Raw genomic sequence first — 14853 nt, 5'->3', positions numbered from 1 at the left:
AAGGAGGAGGGAAGGGGGTGGGGTGGGGAAAGAAGTCGGGGGAAGAGCAGCCTCTGTTTTGGGGGTGCTTTAGAGTTACTTCATTTTCTTTAACCTAGGAGAGAATGAACAGATTGTATGAGCTGAGGGGTGAAATTCCCGAGAAATGGAAAAGGGTGAGGCGTGAGGGAAGGATGTTAGAGGTGGATCCTGGAAGAGAAGGGGCAGGGTCTAGGGCTTGAGCAAAGCAGAACTGCAGTCTTAAAACCCAGCGTTGCTGTGTGGAAGGACCAAGAATGACCAGGAAGTGAGACTCCTGCCCCACTGCCCAGCCCAGGGATAGAAAGAGAGGGCTTAAGCAGAGGCCCAAAGTCCCAGCTATTCGGAACAGAGGCAGGAGGATCAAATATTAAAGACCTACCTGGGCTACAAAGTGCAGTCAAGCTGGGTAACAGTGAGACTATTTCCCACCTCCAAAAAAAAGAGCTAAGGATGTAGGTCAGTGGTACAGCACTTGCTTAGCATGTGTGAGTCCTAGGTTCTATCACACATGCACCGAATTAATTAAGTGGGGGTGGGAGGGCTGAGTAGGAGTTGCCCAGGAAGCTGCAAGAGAGGCAATGTCCTCAGGAGAAAGCTGGGTCTCCAGGGGAGAGGGACAAACAGGTAAAGGAACATCACTAGAGACTTTGTAGAATTCCAGATGGCAAAGGGAAAATGTAAGAGAATAGGCCCAGCAGGACAACGTGACATGACATGATGTCATTACAGGGGACAAAGGACAAAAGAACCTGGTGAGCGGTATTCAGCTCATAGGTTTGAGGCAGGCTGGGGAGAAAGGGGCATTAGATGTGTGGGCAACAAGTCCTCTTCAGTCCTTCTCAGGCTCCCCTCAAGGGGAGTGTCTCACCCTCAAGGAGACCTCCAGACTGTCAGAGGGCATGTGTATGTATCTGTGGAGTCCCATTCACCTCCACCACCACCCCATCTATGGAGAACTTTGTGCCTTGAATTTAGGCATGTATTTTTGTTGGGTGAGTCATCCTACACCCTTGACTTTCAGTCAGGTGTCCTTTTGTTCTAGAACACTGGCACATATTTTAGGTTAAATTTAGTCCCAAATTGGCTGGAAAAGCTCCCATCTCAGAGCAGTGCACACAGGCATGGGCGGGGAGGGGGGGGGAGCGGGGGAGGGAAGGGGATGTGCATTACCTGTGTTCAGACAGATGATACCTGCTCAGGTGTGAAAACTTCAGTCTATACACACATTCCTGTCGGAGAGCAGAGCAGAGGCCAAGGCCAGTCTCCAGAGCTGGTACCGGCCACTGAGGGAGGGGACCGGTCCCGTTGCTCAGGTCTCCCGTTCCCTGGACCAATTCTGCACCAATAAGCAGCAGGCGCCACAGACATCTGGAGGTCGGGTTAGTTGCTCCTGTAGGAGGAGGGGAGAGTGAAGCTGCTAGGATCTGCTCCCCAAGGCTCCCCCGGGAGTGACCCTCACATTGGCAACTGGTTTAGTCACCTTTCCCACACAGAAAGCTCCACCACGCAGCAAGGGACCAAGGCTCTTGCCACTGCATGCATCATGCCTGACACTGCCCGATATGGAATTGACAGAGGCTTGTAAACATCAAGCAAGGTCTTCAGTCAGGTGCTAGGCTCAAAGAGGAGGAGCCCCTCGGTCCCCCACGCAGTATTGTAACTCTCTGTGACATCTTGGTGTAGCAAAATGACAAGGAACAATGACATTTCTCAGGTTCCTCAGCCATGCACTGAATTTTTTTTTTCCCTTTCTAGATAAACTCAGAATTATTTTGTCAAGCCCCAGTGGACCAGTTTTAATTGAAATTAGATTAAGTCTGTGGGTTAATTTGTCAGCTCTTGTTTGTGGCAATGGGAGATCTTCCTAATCAATGACCTCCCTTGAATTGTTACTCTTTCTTATGCTGTCAGTAAGATTTCATAGTTTTCATCACTTGGGTCCAGTCTGTTGTCTGTCTGGTCTGCGCTGATCTCTAGGTAAACTATTCGTTTTGTGTGTTTTGGTACTAGCGCTCTATTGTAGTCATGTGATCATCATCATCTTTTTTGGTTTGGGTCCTAGAATACAGCTACCTAAAACAACCATTGTTCTCTATTATATGGTACAATCTTAAATGTCTCTCTAAGAGACTGAAGAGATGGCTCAGTGGTTAAGAATATTTACCTAAGGACCAAGGCTCCAGAACCCACAGCAGGTGGCTCACAACCTCCTGTAATTCCAGTTCCCAGTGACCTGACGCTCTCTTCTGGCATCTGAGGTTATTACATGCACATACAGACAAACAGACACATACATTTAAATAAATATAAATTTAAATCTTTTTCATTTTGAAATGCCCCCATGGGTGTCTTGAACATTTGGTCCTCAGTTTGTGGTGTTATTTTGAAGGCTGGAGAGTCCTTAGAAGATGGGTCTTGGCTAGTAGAAATAGGTCCCACTGTGCAAGGCTTTGACGTTGATACTCAACTTCAACTGACCACCTTCTCTGTGTTCTGGTTGGTCACAATGTGAAGAGCCTCAGCTGCACCAGAGAGAGAGCCTCTCCAACCACCATGCCTTCCCACCAAGGTGAGCTGAGGTCCCTTAAGTTCTTTCTGCTGAGTGTTTGGTCACAGGGGCTGGAAACATGGCATCATCCTTTAATTACGGACGTCCTCCGTGTCTTGCCTTCCTTGACCACACCAGTAAGCTTCAAAGTTAATGTTGCTGACTTTACTTTCTCCTTTTTCTTTTTCCTGAAAGGAATTGTACTGTTCCTTCTTTTTATGGACATATTCTTCATTGTAGGAAGAAAACATCATTTTGTTCCTATTTTCTTGAGACTCACACACCAAGAAATGGGGTTTGGGTCCTTTTCAAAGGCTCTTTAGGTGCTTTCTAAGAAAATCAAATAATTTTCATTTTGGCCACCTTTGGCTTTGGATTATAGCTTTCCTAGTAGACACGGAGACATTATATTCAGAGTATGTTATGCTATTTTTTATGTATGTGTGTCTGCATGTTTATACGTGAGGGTGGATGTACACATGCCTCAGCACACGTGTAGATCAGAGGACAACCTCAAGTGTTGTTCCTTCCATTCCATCTTGCCTGAGGCAGGCCTCTTGTTCCCTGATGCTGCCCCATGAGCATCTGGGAATTCTCTTGTCTCTCCCTCCCATCTTGCCTTAGGAGAGCTGGGATTATAGACGCATGCTACTGAGTCCAGCTTTCTGCATGGATCTGAACCCAGGTCCTCACACTTGCACATCAAATACTTTGTCCACTGAGCAGTCTCTCTAGGCATTCTTGAAATGCCTGAGAGACTTCAGCAGTTAACAGTGTATTTATGATTCTGATTTACATGGGACTGTGGTAGTTTGAATGAGAACAGCCTCTAGATTCAGATGTCTGATTACTGGGTCCCAGTTGGTGGAGCTGTTTGGGAAGGATGAGCCTCAAAGAAATGCTTTGTTCTGTAAGTTGCCTTAGTCATGATTCTCATCATAGCAGTAGAAAAGTAACTAAAACAAGGACCAAGCAAGATAAACTCACAGCTTATTCATATACATGTGCGAGTGTGTGCGTGCACACACACATATGCACATACATAAGTATGTATGAGCCAACTCTACAGCCCCTAAAGGTTCATTTTAAATGATCCATTTCATTGAGATCTTTGTTTTTATTACCTATAATTTAATACAGCATTCTCACATTGTTAATCCCCTTTGTAATCTTTCTCTAGTTTTTCATTGACCAAACTTGCTCTTCTTACAAACAGGCTCAAAGACTTATTAGTCTCTCTTGGCTTTTGAGTTGAGTCCTCCATTTTACTCCTGCTCTCTCTAGGTTTGCTTTGTGGTTTCCAGGCTGTCTGCTATGCATAGATGGAGATCTTACAAGAATCTGAGCTCACTAATGTTCAGATCCTGGACAGTCCTCAACCAGAACCCTGGTTTTTCTAGAGCTCTATTCACCCATCAGCCTCAGTGCTTTGAGCCGCCAAGCTCCACCTCTGTGCTCTAAGGTTGTAGCCTCCTTACTCAAGTCTGTTCACACTACTTGGACCCCATTCCTCTCTCTGCCCAATGAAGGTGTGAGGAAAGCTCATCCTTTCCTATATGAACCAAGGATGTCAGAGAACACCTGTGTTCTTAAAAACAGTCCTCACCCATGTCTCAACTGGCCCCCCTTACCTCCTTGATGGCTTGATCTGGGACAAGGCCACTCTTCTATAGCCTAGGACTCTCCTCCCAGAACCTTGACAAAGAGAACCGGGGAGAGAGATGCCACAGACATCGTGCTCTCGGGACTCCCTGAGCTTAGTTTGGATTCTGCCCCCTCCAAACTTCACCCCAGAGGTCAGCCAGGGCAATCCTGGAAACTCTGAGTTAGTAGATGCTAAACAGACCCCTGAAGTGTCTCCTATAGCAATGGCAGATCCATTGCTCCTAATGAGCCTAGAGTTTCTCTTTTGTCCTCTGTCCACCGAGCGTGGATCACCAGAATGCTGTCTTCCTCAGACTCCATTGTTGGTGCCGTCGGCTCCTCCCATGTACGTATCAAGTGCTCTCTGTTCATCCAGAGAAAATTCTCTCATCTCAAATACCATGATTCCTCCTTGTAATGGACAAAGGAGCTTCCAGATAGTGGTAAGAAAACACAGTTATCCACTTCAAGAGGAATCCATCCCCCACTTTCTGAAGGGTGTGTGATTTAATACTCAGGTCTGTTTACATAAACTCTCAAATCCTGGTTTTAAAGCATGTAGAGTAAAACGTATTCATAAACATGAGCCCTCGTTAATATGGGAAGTGATAATGCTTTTATTTCCAGGAGGGGGACTCTCTCCCCCAATGATCTCCACTTCTCCAAGAGCCTTTGCCTACAGCCTGCCCTTGTAAGAAGGACCAATCCACTGTGTTCACCTAGGCCATGAGTCAGGTCGCATGCCCAAGCTGAAACTCAACTACCATGGGCCAGAGCTGAGTCACTGTCCGACCAAGGAGGGACACATCGTTCTTTCATACTGGTTCCAGGGCTTAGAGAGTGAAGAAATAAAAATGACCCACTGGAAAATCAATGGGCTTCCCCACAGTCATGATGTAATTAGCAGCCCTGCCAGTCAGTGCCCCTAAGTGCTTCGTGAAGCATTTCCTGCAAGAAATTAAGGCCCCATCCAATGGCTTTCCGATAACAGGAATCATACATCTGAATTTCATTCATTCAGAGATAAATTCCAGTGGCTGTTGCTCTTTACATGCAGCAGCAGAACAGCATTAAATATCTGGATGTCTTTCTGATCATATTTAGAACAAGAATGGAAGCCATGAATTAGAGTCCCACACTGGATGTGTTTATAGCTTGTGATCCATTTTACAGCCTTTTCCCTCGACACTTGGGTTGCTGAAGACATCATTGAGAGCTGGTTCAGAGGCCTCCAGCATCATCTCTTGGCTTCACCCTCTGGGACGGGGGTCTCGGGGTTTGGCTACAGCCCAAGGCCGGGTGTGGGTTTGCTCCTACCAATGCTGTTCTCACCCACAGTGCCACCAGTCATCCGTGTTTATCCAGAGACCCAGGCACAAGAGCCTGGAGTGGCGGCCAGCCTGCGATGCCATGCTGAGGGCATTCCCATGCCCAGGATCATTTGGCTGAAAAATGGCATGGATGTCTCAGCCCAGATGTCCAAACAACTCTCCCTCTTGGGTAAGAATGGCACAACAATCCCAGGGAGGGAATGAGAGGTAAAATCGTGGCTGAGCCTGTGGTGACTGGCACACAGGTCTCATGGGCATTGAGAGGCTATTTTTTGGCCAGATCCCGGGGCATCCTCTGTATTTCAGCAGTGCCAGCCTGTCCTGGGCAGAGTCCATGAATGATGGCTGCCCCCCCCCAGCCACACCCAAGGACTGTGTTTTTACCTCAACACTCTTCAGAGATCCTGAGAAGGTGGTGGGGAGGGCACGTGAAAGGGTGTTCCCCTGAGAGTGCCACCCTCAGCCACTATCCCTTCTACAGCCAATGGCAGTGAGCTCCACATTGGCAGTGTTCGCTATGAAGACACGGGGGCCTATACCTGCATTGCCAAGAACGAAGTGGGCGTGGATGAAGACATCTCCTCCCTTTTCATTGAGGACTCGGCTAGGAAGACCTGTGAGTCCACTATTGGCTCTGAGATCCTCACTGAGCTGTTTGGGAGTATTAGGGGGACAAGGGAATACATTAACTCTCCAGGGCCACAGTCACCAACTGGGAGCCTCTGAAGGCTGGGATAAATCTATTTCCTCTGTCCACAAAGCTAGGTACAGAGGGTGACCTTCTCAGGCAACCTAGACAGCTCTGGAAATGTAGACGATTGAAGTCTCTGGTCAGGACACATAGCCCAGGACCAGAAGGAAGCCCAAATACCCCAGCTCTGCTCCTGCCTCCTGTGTGATGACTGGAAACTTGGTTCCAAATGCCTTCATGCCCCCAGGTGCTCCGTCCTAGTGGCCTGGAGGCTCTCAAGGCAGGCGGTGGTCCCCTCTCATCTAGAGTTTTACTTCCTTTGATCTGAAATTCCAGAAATGAACCCCTTAAGTTTTTTTTTATGTGTACGTCCCCACAGAGGCCAGAAGAGGGGGCGAGATCCCTTGAAGCTGGAGTTATAGGTGGTTATGAGCTGCCTGATGTGGGATGCTGGGAACTGAACTCTGGTCCTCTGGAGGAGGAACATATGCTCTTAACCATTAGGCCATTTCTCCAGCTCCTTTAGTAACTTTTTCATCAGTGTGTTGTAATTATTCTATTGTATTAAGTCAATTTTGTAGTGCTTAATTTATAAATTGAACTTTATCATAGGTATGCATGCATAGGAAGAAACAGGCAGGAATGGGGTTCAGGACTGTCTGGTATGGGGGTGCTACTGGATTAGTACACAAATAGGAGCAGCATGGCCTCTCCTTCAGGAGTCTTCACCCACCCTCCCTTGTAGCCACTGCTTCCCGTGGTTCTGCAAGTAGATTTTGTGGCATCGATGGCATTCAGTTCCTCTGCCTCAGACTTCAAACTAAGCCTTTATCATTGAAAGAATGTTCTTCCTTGGAGAGTCCTAACTGAAAATGACTTTCTTCGAAGTGACCTAGGAATCAGGGAGTAGGGATTAGCTGCTAGGATCCCAAAACCCAGTTTTAAAGATTCATTTAGAAAGCAAAAGCATCCTGAGACCCAGAAGTGTCCTCCTGGGTCCAGCGTCGTGGACTGATATTGTTGCTGGTCCAACGAGAGATGCAGAGTCTCCCAATGCTGGGCGAGTACTGGAATGTCCCTCAATGGAGTGAACCAAGGAATCACAGCAGCAAAGGTCTGACATTGTCTTTTTTTCTTTCTCTTTCGGCTATCATGTCATGGCTCTCCTGCTTCTCGGCTGCTACAGTAGCAAACATCTTGTGGCGGGAAGAAGGTACTGAGTGTGACTGTCCTGTGTCATGCCTGTAATCACATGTGTTCTTGGTTCCACCGTGGGCCACCTTTCCCTGCCCCAACAACCTTTCAGAGCCTATGTACCCGAGTCAGGGGCTCCTAGGCAAACTCATGTGGCACACTCATGCATAGACCCAGCTCAGTCTCCTAAGCATTGGGCACTGAGCCTGGCACAGTCCATGTGAGGGGTGGGGGCCAACCGCAGTGTTGCTGGCTGTGACCCTTAGTGCACTCTCTGGCTGCCACGTGCACTCAGCTTGAGCTCCGTGTCTTTTAAACAATGGTACGGTGCTAGGCCAAGGTTGCTGCAGAGGGACTCGGGTTTTCACAGTGGAGACGTGTAAGGGAACACAAGTCTGCTGGGGTTGCTCTGCACTGTAAGGACCAAAGGCACACTGAAGTCACCTTAGAGTCCAGGGCGGGTAGGTGCCGCATTCAGATTAAAAGATGAAGCATCAGCCAAAGCCCATCTCGCCTCAGTGACTAAATGCTATACCCTTCTCTGCTGATATTCACACCCTGGGGGAGGGGCGAATACAGAAGCCAAGAGGAAAGGACCACAGGCCCCAGGGCACTCTCAAATCTTAAGAGGAGAAAGATGAGAGCGGACAGCAGCAAAGGAAGCTGGGAGCTCTTTGGAGCCCCATAATAGAAACTAGATTTCCACAGAACCTTCTGGGGGGGGGGGGGGGATCCAGAGGCTGGGTCTCCTGTGAGGTTGATTCTGTGTTGAATGACTATTGACTCTCACCTTCCCACCCACTGAGAGAGCACTGCACTCAGCCAGAAATGTAGCTATCTGTGTCTACAAGCCCCATGTGGGCTACATTAAGCTGTCAATCTTATGTTGACTCTTCTGGTGACTGACTTTCAAAGCAGCCCAGGGGAGGCTGCGCCCAGAGTCCGTGTTTCAGCCCGAGGTTTTGCCAGGTGGGCCGTTCATGACAGAGGTGTTTTGGCATGATGCCTCAGACAGAGATGCTGGGGGCAGCGCTGAGGCACGGGCACATAGCTAGCCTCATAGACTCTGCAAGGGACACCCAGGATTAGCTCTAGATTTCTGTCAGGTGCTCCCCAGACTGGGCATCTTCGGGGGACTAGGTTCCAGATGCTCAGCAGCAAGGGGGTACTGCAGAGCTGTGATAGGATGGATTGGTTCCCAGCCTTGAGGACACTTCCACGGTCCCAACTGCATCAAGAAGTATTGTGGATGGGCTGTCTCCCCACCAGGAAAGTATGTTACACCCTCTACCGTGCTGCTGTGCCCCTATCAGTGGCTAGAAGTTCATGACCACACAGTGTTCACTCCTCCCAGGCCTCAGCGTGGGAAACATGTTCTATGTCTTCTCTGACGATGGCATCATTGGCATCCACCCTGTGGACTGTGAGGTCCAGAGACGCCTGAAGCCCACGGAGAAGATCTTCATGAGTTATGTGAGTTTCTGTGGCTGAGGCAGCTTCCATATCACGCACAGTCAAAATCCAGAGGTCATGCTCCATGTGTGCATGCCTGCAATGTGAGACCGGGTTTCTTCAGCTCTGGTCATTAGGTGTGGGTGTGAGTCCAGGCTAAGGGAGGAGGAGCATGGCACAGGGCACTTCAGCTCTCCCTCCTCTCTCCGGCAGCTGTGAGGGCCAGCGCACACTGGGTTCCTGGCCTCTAGAAGTTCATGGTCAAATAATAGACAGCAAGGTGAACAGACAGCATCTAGACAGGTATTCTCGCAGTGACCTTTGGCATGGACACACGTGAATGAACGCCGAGTTCCAGAGGTGCTGCCAATAAAACAGGAAGCCAAGTATCAAGTGGCAGGTGACAAGGATGGAGTAGATCCAGGGCAGCCCCCACCTCCCCGCTCCCATTCTCCTGGGTTGCTCTGTTCTCTGTGGTTCCCTCAGCCTACCTGTCCCTGAGCTGTAGCCCCCCGACTCTGTTAGACATCAGGTCACAGTCCTGTTCTCCAGGACTTTGTAGCGTCCTGTGATGCCAAGTAGGGGAGGCACTCATGAAAGAGGGGTCAGGTGTGGGAGGCAGGGCACTTGACACAGCCTAGAGCTGGGGGCACCTGTGAAAGGACCCAACAGGAACCGGAGGGACGGGATGTTTCTCAGCTGAAGATGCAGGTCTGGGCACCATCTGCTGTGAGTGTCAACAGCTGAGGAATGGTCAGGGGCATGTGCCATTGGTGTGAGAGGGACATCCAACAGAGAGTCCTGACCCATCAACAACTCAGGACAGGCAGACTAAGAGAAACCAGTGAACAGGAGCAGAGTTAGGACAGGGTGACAGCAATCCAAGAGGACAGGGATCACAGACAGGGAAAACAATGTTCCCAGCTTTAAAAATATAAAATAAAGAGGACCAGAAGAAAGGAAGGCAGGCAGGCAAGGAACTCCTAGTTTTGTGTAGAATGAGCAAGACTGGAGAAAAAGAATGAAAGGTTGATTTTAGACATACAAGTTAGAGATGCACATTAGTCACCACAGTAGAGCAAGGAGCAGCATGTAAGAGTGGAGTTCCCAGAAGAGGCTTAAATAAAGACAGAAACTTGGTAAAGCGCTTTGCTTGCAAGCATGAGGACCTGAGTTAGAGATCCTTGAACCCACGTTAAAAGGGGTGTGGATGGAGAAATGGCTCGGTGGTTAAGAGCACTTGCTGCTCTTGCAGGGGACCCAGCACTCACATGGTGGTTCACAGCCTTCTGAAACTCCAGTTCCAGGAGGTCTGATGCCCTCTCCCGGCCTCCAGAGGCATCAGGCACACACGTGGAATACAGCCAAATATGCAAGCAAATCTCTCTTTTTATTTTTTTTTTTTTTTTTTTTTTTTTTTTTTGGTTTTTCGAGACAGGGTTTCTCTGTGTAGCTTTGCGCCTGTCCTGGAACTCACTTGGTAGTCCAGGCTGGCCTCGAACTCACAGAGATCCGCCTGGCTCTGCCTCCCGAGTGCTGGGATTAAAGGCGTGCGCCACCACCGCCCGGCAAATCTCTCTTTTTAAAGCACACATTTGTAATCCCAGCCTGGGGAAACAGAGGCAAGCAGATTGTAGGGTTCATTGGCTAGCTAGCCTAACCTAAATTGGCAAACTCTAAGACACTGAGAAACCTTATCTCAAAAAGAGTCATAGAAAAAATGAGGTGAGCGGCACTGGGGGAATGGCATGGCCTCCCCAGGCCTTGTGCAAACGTGTACATATATGAGCACACATGTATGCGCGTGCGTGCGCGCACGCGCGCACACACACACAGACACACACACACACACACGGGAGTGGTAAGTGTACAGGCAGTACCTAAAGCTGTAGGTTTCAAGGAGATCAACAAGGGAACAGACTTCAGAGAAGAAATCCAGGAATGGGTCCTGGGCTGTTCCACACAGAAAGATCTGCAAATTGAGCACATGGTGATATAGCGTTGACCTTGGTGAGGAAGATGAGGGTCCAGTGAGAAGTTAGTAACACGGCAGGGCTTGCATGCCATGTTCTACGTACAAATCCCAAGGAGTTAAAGAGAGAAAAGGGGATCCAAGAGGGTTAAGGGATAGGGACCCCAGAGATGTTGGAGAGGGTGGAAGAACAGATTCATGGCTGTCTGTCTCCTTACAGGAAGAAATCTGTCCTCATGGGGAAGGAGATGCCGGCCAGCCTTGCCAGTGGGCATCTGCAGTCAATGTCAGGAACCGGTACATCTACGTGGCCCAGCCAGCACTGAACAGAGTCCTTGTGCTCGATGTTCAAGCCCAGAAAGTCTTACAGGTAACAGCTCTTGGAAGAAGTGGGGAAGACTTGAAATCCTGGGGCAACACCTGGTGCGTGCACACTCTCCCGTTCCTGTGAGAGGGGCTGAGCCTGGCGAGAGGCCCCTGTGTAGCAGTCTATCAAGTATACATTCCTGCATGCCCAGCATGATTGTAGATGAATGCTGGCACTGTAGTCCCAGGCACGAGAGTTCAGAGTTCCAGGCACTGTAAGAGCTGTGGAAAGCAGGGTTAGTGTGACCATAGAGCTGTAAGACTACTCAAATAGGTCCTCACTCTGGAGCTGAACAAAAGCTGGGATCCGAATGCTACCTAAGACACAGACTGTGGGGGCAGCATGCAGTGATGAGGGAAGAGCAGACCCAAGACACAGACGATGGGGGCAGCACGCAGTGATGAGGGGAGAGTGGAGACAGTGAGTTTAGGAGTAGACAGAAGCCAGCCCCTTGAGGGTCCTGGGGGCCAACTGGGCTATAGAATAAGATCAAGGCAGAGAAAGCCACCAAAAGGTTTCTGAGCACCAATACAGCTGCTGCTTTAAGAATTGCAAGAAGAGTTGGGCGTTGGTGGCGCACACCTTTAATCCCAGCACTCGGGAGGCAGAGCCAGGAGGATCTCTGTGAGTTCGAGGCCAGTCTGGTCTCCAAAGTGAGTTCCAGGAAAGAGGAAAGGTGCAAAGCTACACAGAGAAACCCTGTCTCGAAAAACCAAAAAAAAAAAAAGAGTTGCAAGAAGACAGAGCAGGGATGGGTGGAACTTGTTCCAGACACAAGATGGTGGTGGCATCAGAGGGCCATGATGAGAAATTAGCAGATTCACTTTGTTATTTTTAGTTATGTGTATGTGCACGTGAGCATCAGATCCCTTTAGCTGGAGTTACCGGCAGTCATGAGCCACTTCAGTACTAGGAACCTAGCTTCAGTCTTCTGGAAAAGTAGCAAGCACTCTTAGCTATCTCGCCAGCCCCCCCTAAAATTCTTCCTGCTGGGTTAAATGTAAAGTTTGAGAAGGGACCAAAAGGGCATTATGTGGTTCTTTTGTTAGCTTGGGCATAGAATGGTTATATCATTTATAATATTTGATAGGTAAATAATGGCCCCCAAGACATTCCATCCCAGGAAAATGAACATTGTCTTATATAGCAAAATAGACAGTATAGGCATGGCTAAGGATTTTTCAAGTCAGGAGATCCTGGAAGATTGCAACCACAAGTATTCGTGTAAGGGAAAGGCAAAGGAAAGTTTGACCGCAGATGGAAGAGAGATTAAATATGAAATGGTGTCAGATATTTAAAGAGCTATCTCAAGTAAACAGGTCAAAGGAAAGATGGAGGCTGAAGCTGTCAGTCTGAGTATCATCATCCCATGGCCTGATTAAATATAGAAAACGGGCTGACATCACCCAGTGTATACAGAGAAGAGGTCAAGGATGGAGGCCCAAGGCTTTCCCACATTTTAAGATTAAGAAGCAGAGAGACAGACATCTAAGAAATAGCCTGAAAGGAAGAAAGCCTGGGGCAGGTAGTACTTCACAGGCAGAGAGGGTCTCCAGAAGGCATTAGTGGCCTCTGATGTCGAGTATTGCTTTGGATGTTAGGAAATCTGAGAACCGGCCATTGGATTTCCTCTTCCCACATCATAGACCACCTTAGCTAGAACAGCTAGGATGGCAACAGTCAAGACAACCCTGGAGAAGGGGACTCAAGGCAGAACGATGGGGGAGAAGGTGTGGTAGGGGGACACAGGCAACTGTATAGAGGGAAAACTCAAGAGTATAAAAATGAGGAAGGAGTGCCAAAGAAATGTTACCCCAGAGTGTGCATGCTAATGGGAATAACCTTTTCCAGGCTCCGCCCATGTGTTGTCACGGTAGACAATTGTAGTGGACTCCAGGGCACACAGATGGGGACACCAGCCTTAGCCAGGAGAATATCCCTCCACTAGGTACCACTAGGCAATTCAGGGGGCAGAAGGTAGATTACTTTCTTTTGGATTTTTTTCAGTGAAACAGAAGGAAGATTATCACTAGGGCTGGAGGTTTGAGGAGAAAGGTAAAAGCTAAGCATGGAATTGGATTGACCAGGTACATGTGCAAGGAATGCTGGGCAATAGTGATTTCCAACTGAAGGACTGTGACTAGAAATTTAACCAACCGGCAGAGCAGTCTCTGGCCCCTGGGAAATAGCACATATGAAGAACATTTGATATAGCCAGAGCTATGGTTTTTCCTGGTATATGCAACAGGTTTTCAGTTTGATTCCCATGGTCAGAGAACACATTGAGTAATTTTTATCTTTTTTTAAAACAGGGCTTGTGATCAACTTTGATGAATGTTTCATGTTTACTTTACAAGAACATGTATTCTAGTGTTAGATGAGCTACTCAATATGTGTCAGTGATGTCAAGTTGATTCATTGTGCTGCTCAGCTCTCCTTTCTCAGGTGACTCGTTTTGTCTGATCTATCAGCTGCTGAGGTGTGTTTTTACAACCCACTGTGGCTATAGAGTTATCTCCTTCCACGAGTTCTCTCCATTTTTGCTTTAAGATTATAGTCTCTTCCTAGGGGAAAGATTCTCTTTTTCCTCACAAAATATCCCTTTTATCTCTGGTAATGCTGTGAATCTGGTTTTTTTAAAATAATGTTAGTATAGCTAAATCATATTTTAATTAGTATTCTCATGCTACAGTTTTTCCATCCTTTTACTTTCCAACCTCTTTATGCCTTATATTTAAGATATTTCATAACATTTAAGTTTTATCTAGTTTAACTACCTTAGTTTTTTACTTAAAATATTTGATCCATTCATATTTAATATAATTTGTACAGTTGAGTGCTTCTATCATCTTACCTTTTATTTAGCCTGTTTATGTTGCTTGCTTTTGGCTTTGCCAAAGATTTTTGTTCTTTTTTTTCCCTCTGTTTATTGAAGATGTACTCACGTTATTAGTATCATAGAGACTGCAACACACATCCTTACACTGATACTATCACATGTAAATGGTTACTTCATGTCTTGGCTTCCTTTCTTGTTGCTGTGCTAATGTACTCTTGACAAAAGCACTTAATGGAGAAAGAGTGTGATTCTGATCACAATCCATTATTGCAAGGAGTCAGGTAGGAAGCTGAAGCAACAGTCACAGTACATTGATAGTTAGAAGCAGAGAACAGGGCTGGAGAGATGGCTCAGCAGTTAAGAGCACTGGCTGCTCTTCCCGAGGACCTGGGTTCAATTCCTAGAACCCACATGGCAGCTTACCACTGTCTATAACTCAAGCTCCAGGAGTTCTGACACCTTCACACAGATACACATACAGGCAAAACACCTATGCACATAAAATAAAAATAAATTAAAAAAAAAAACAGAAAACAGTGAATTAGTAGCTGGGCAATGGTGGTGTATGCCTTTAATCCTAGCACTTTGGAGGCAAAGGTGGGTGGATCTCTGAGTTTGAGGCCAGCCTGGTCTATAGAGCGAGTTCCAGGACAGGCAGGACTACACAGTGAAACCCTGTCTCAATCCAGAATTCCCGGCCTAGAGAATGGTGCTACCTACAGTGGCAGGACCTCCCACCTCAATTAATATAACCAAGATAATCTGACCTCGACATGCCCAACTGCCCATTTCCC

At 47.7% G+C, this 14853-nt stretch overlaps 1 protein-coding gene across 3 annotated transcripts in view; it reads left to right on the top strand.

Annotated features, from left to right (window-relative positions):
* Fstl4 (follistatin like 4) overlaps window positions 1-14853 on the top strand; it is a 411520-nt gene that overhangs the window by 379196 nt on the left and 17471 nt on the right. For 2 of the 3 annotated variants that reach the window (XM_052757865.1, XM_052757863.1), the window contains exons 9-13: window positions 5552-5713; window positions 6026-6160; window positions 7422-7448; window positions 8784-8902; window positions 11074-11223. In XM_052757865.1, coding sequence (XP_052613825.1) covers window positions 5552-5713; window positions 6026-6160; window positions 7422-7448; window positions 8784-8902; window positions 11074-11223 — 593 coding nt within the window. The remainder of the gene's footprint in view (window positions 1-5551; window positions 5714-6025; window positions 6161-7421; window positions 7449-8783; window positions 8903-11073; window positions 11224-14853) is intronic. The other variant, XM_052757866.1, reaches the window with a different exon arrangement.

The sequence above is a fragment of the Peromyscus californicus genome, unplaced genomic scaffold (genome assembly GCF_007827085.1).
Source record: "Peromyscus californicus insignis strain IS unplaced genomic scaffold, ASM782708v3 Scaffold_3__1_contigs__length_106647218, whole genome shotgun sequence".
NCBI classification, from domain to species: domain Eukaryota; kingdom Metazoa; phylum Chordata; class Mammalia; order Rodentia; family Cricetidae; genus Peromyscus; species Peromyscus californicus.
This window is presented reverse-complemented; position numbering and strand designations above follow the sequence as displayed.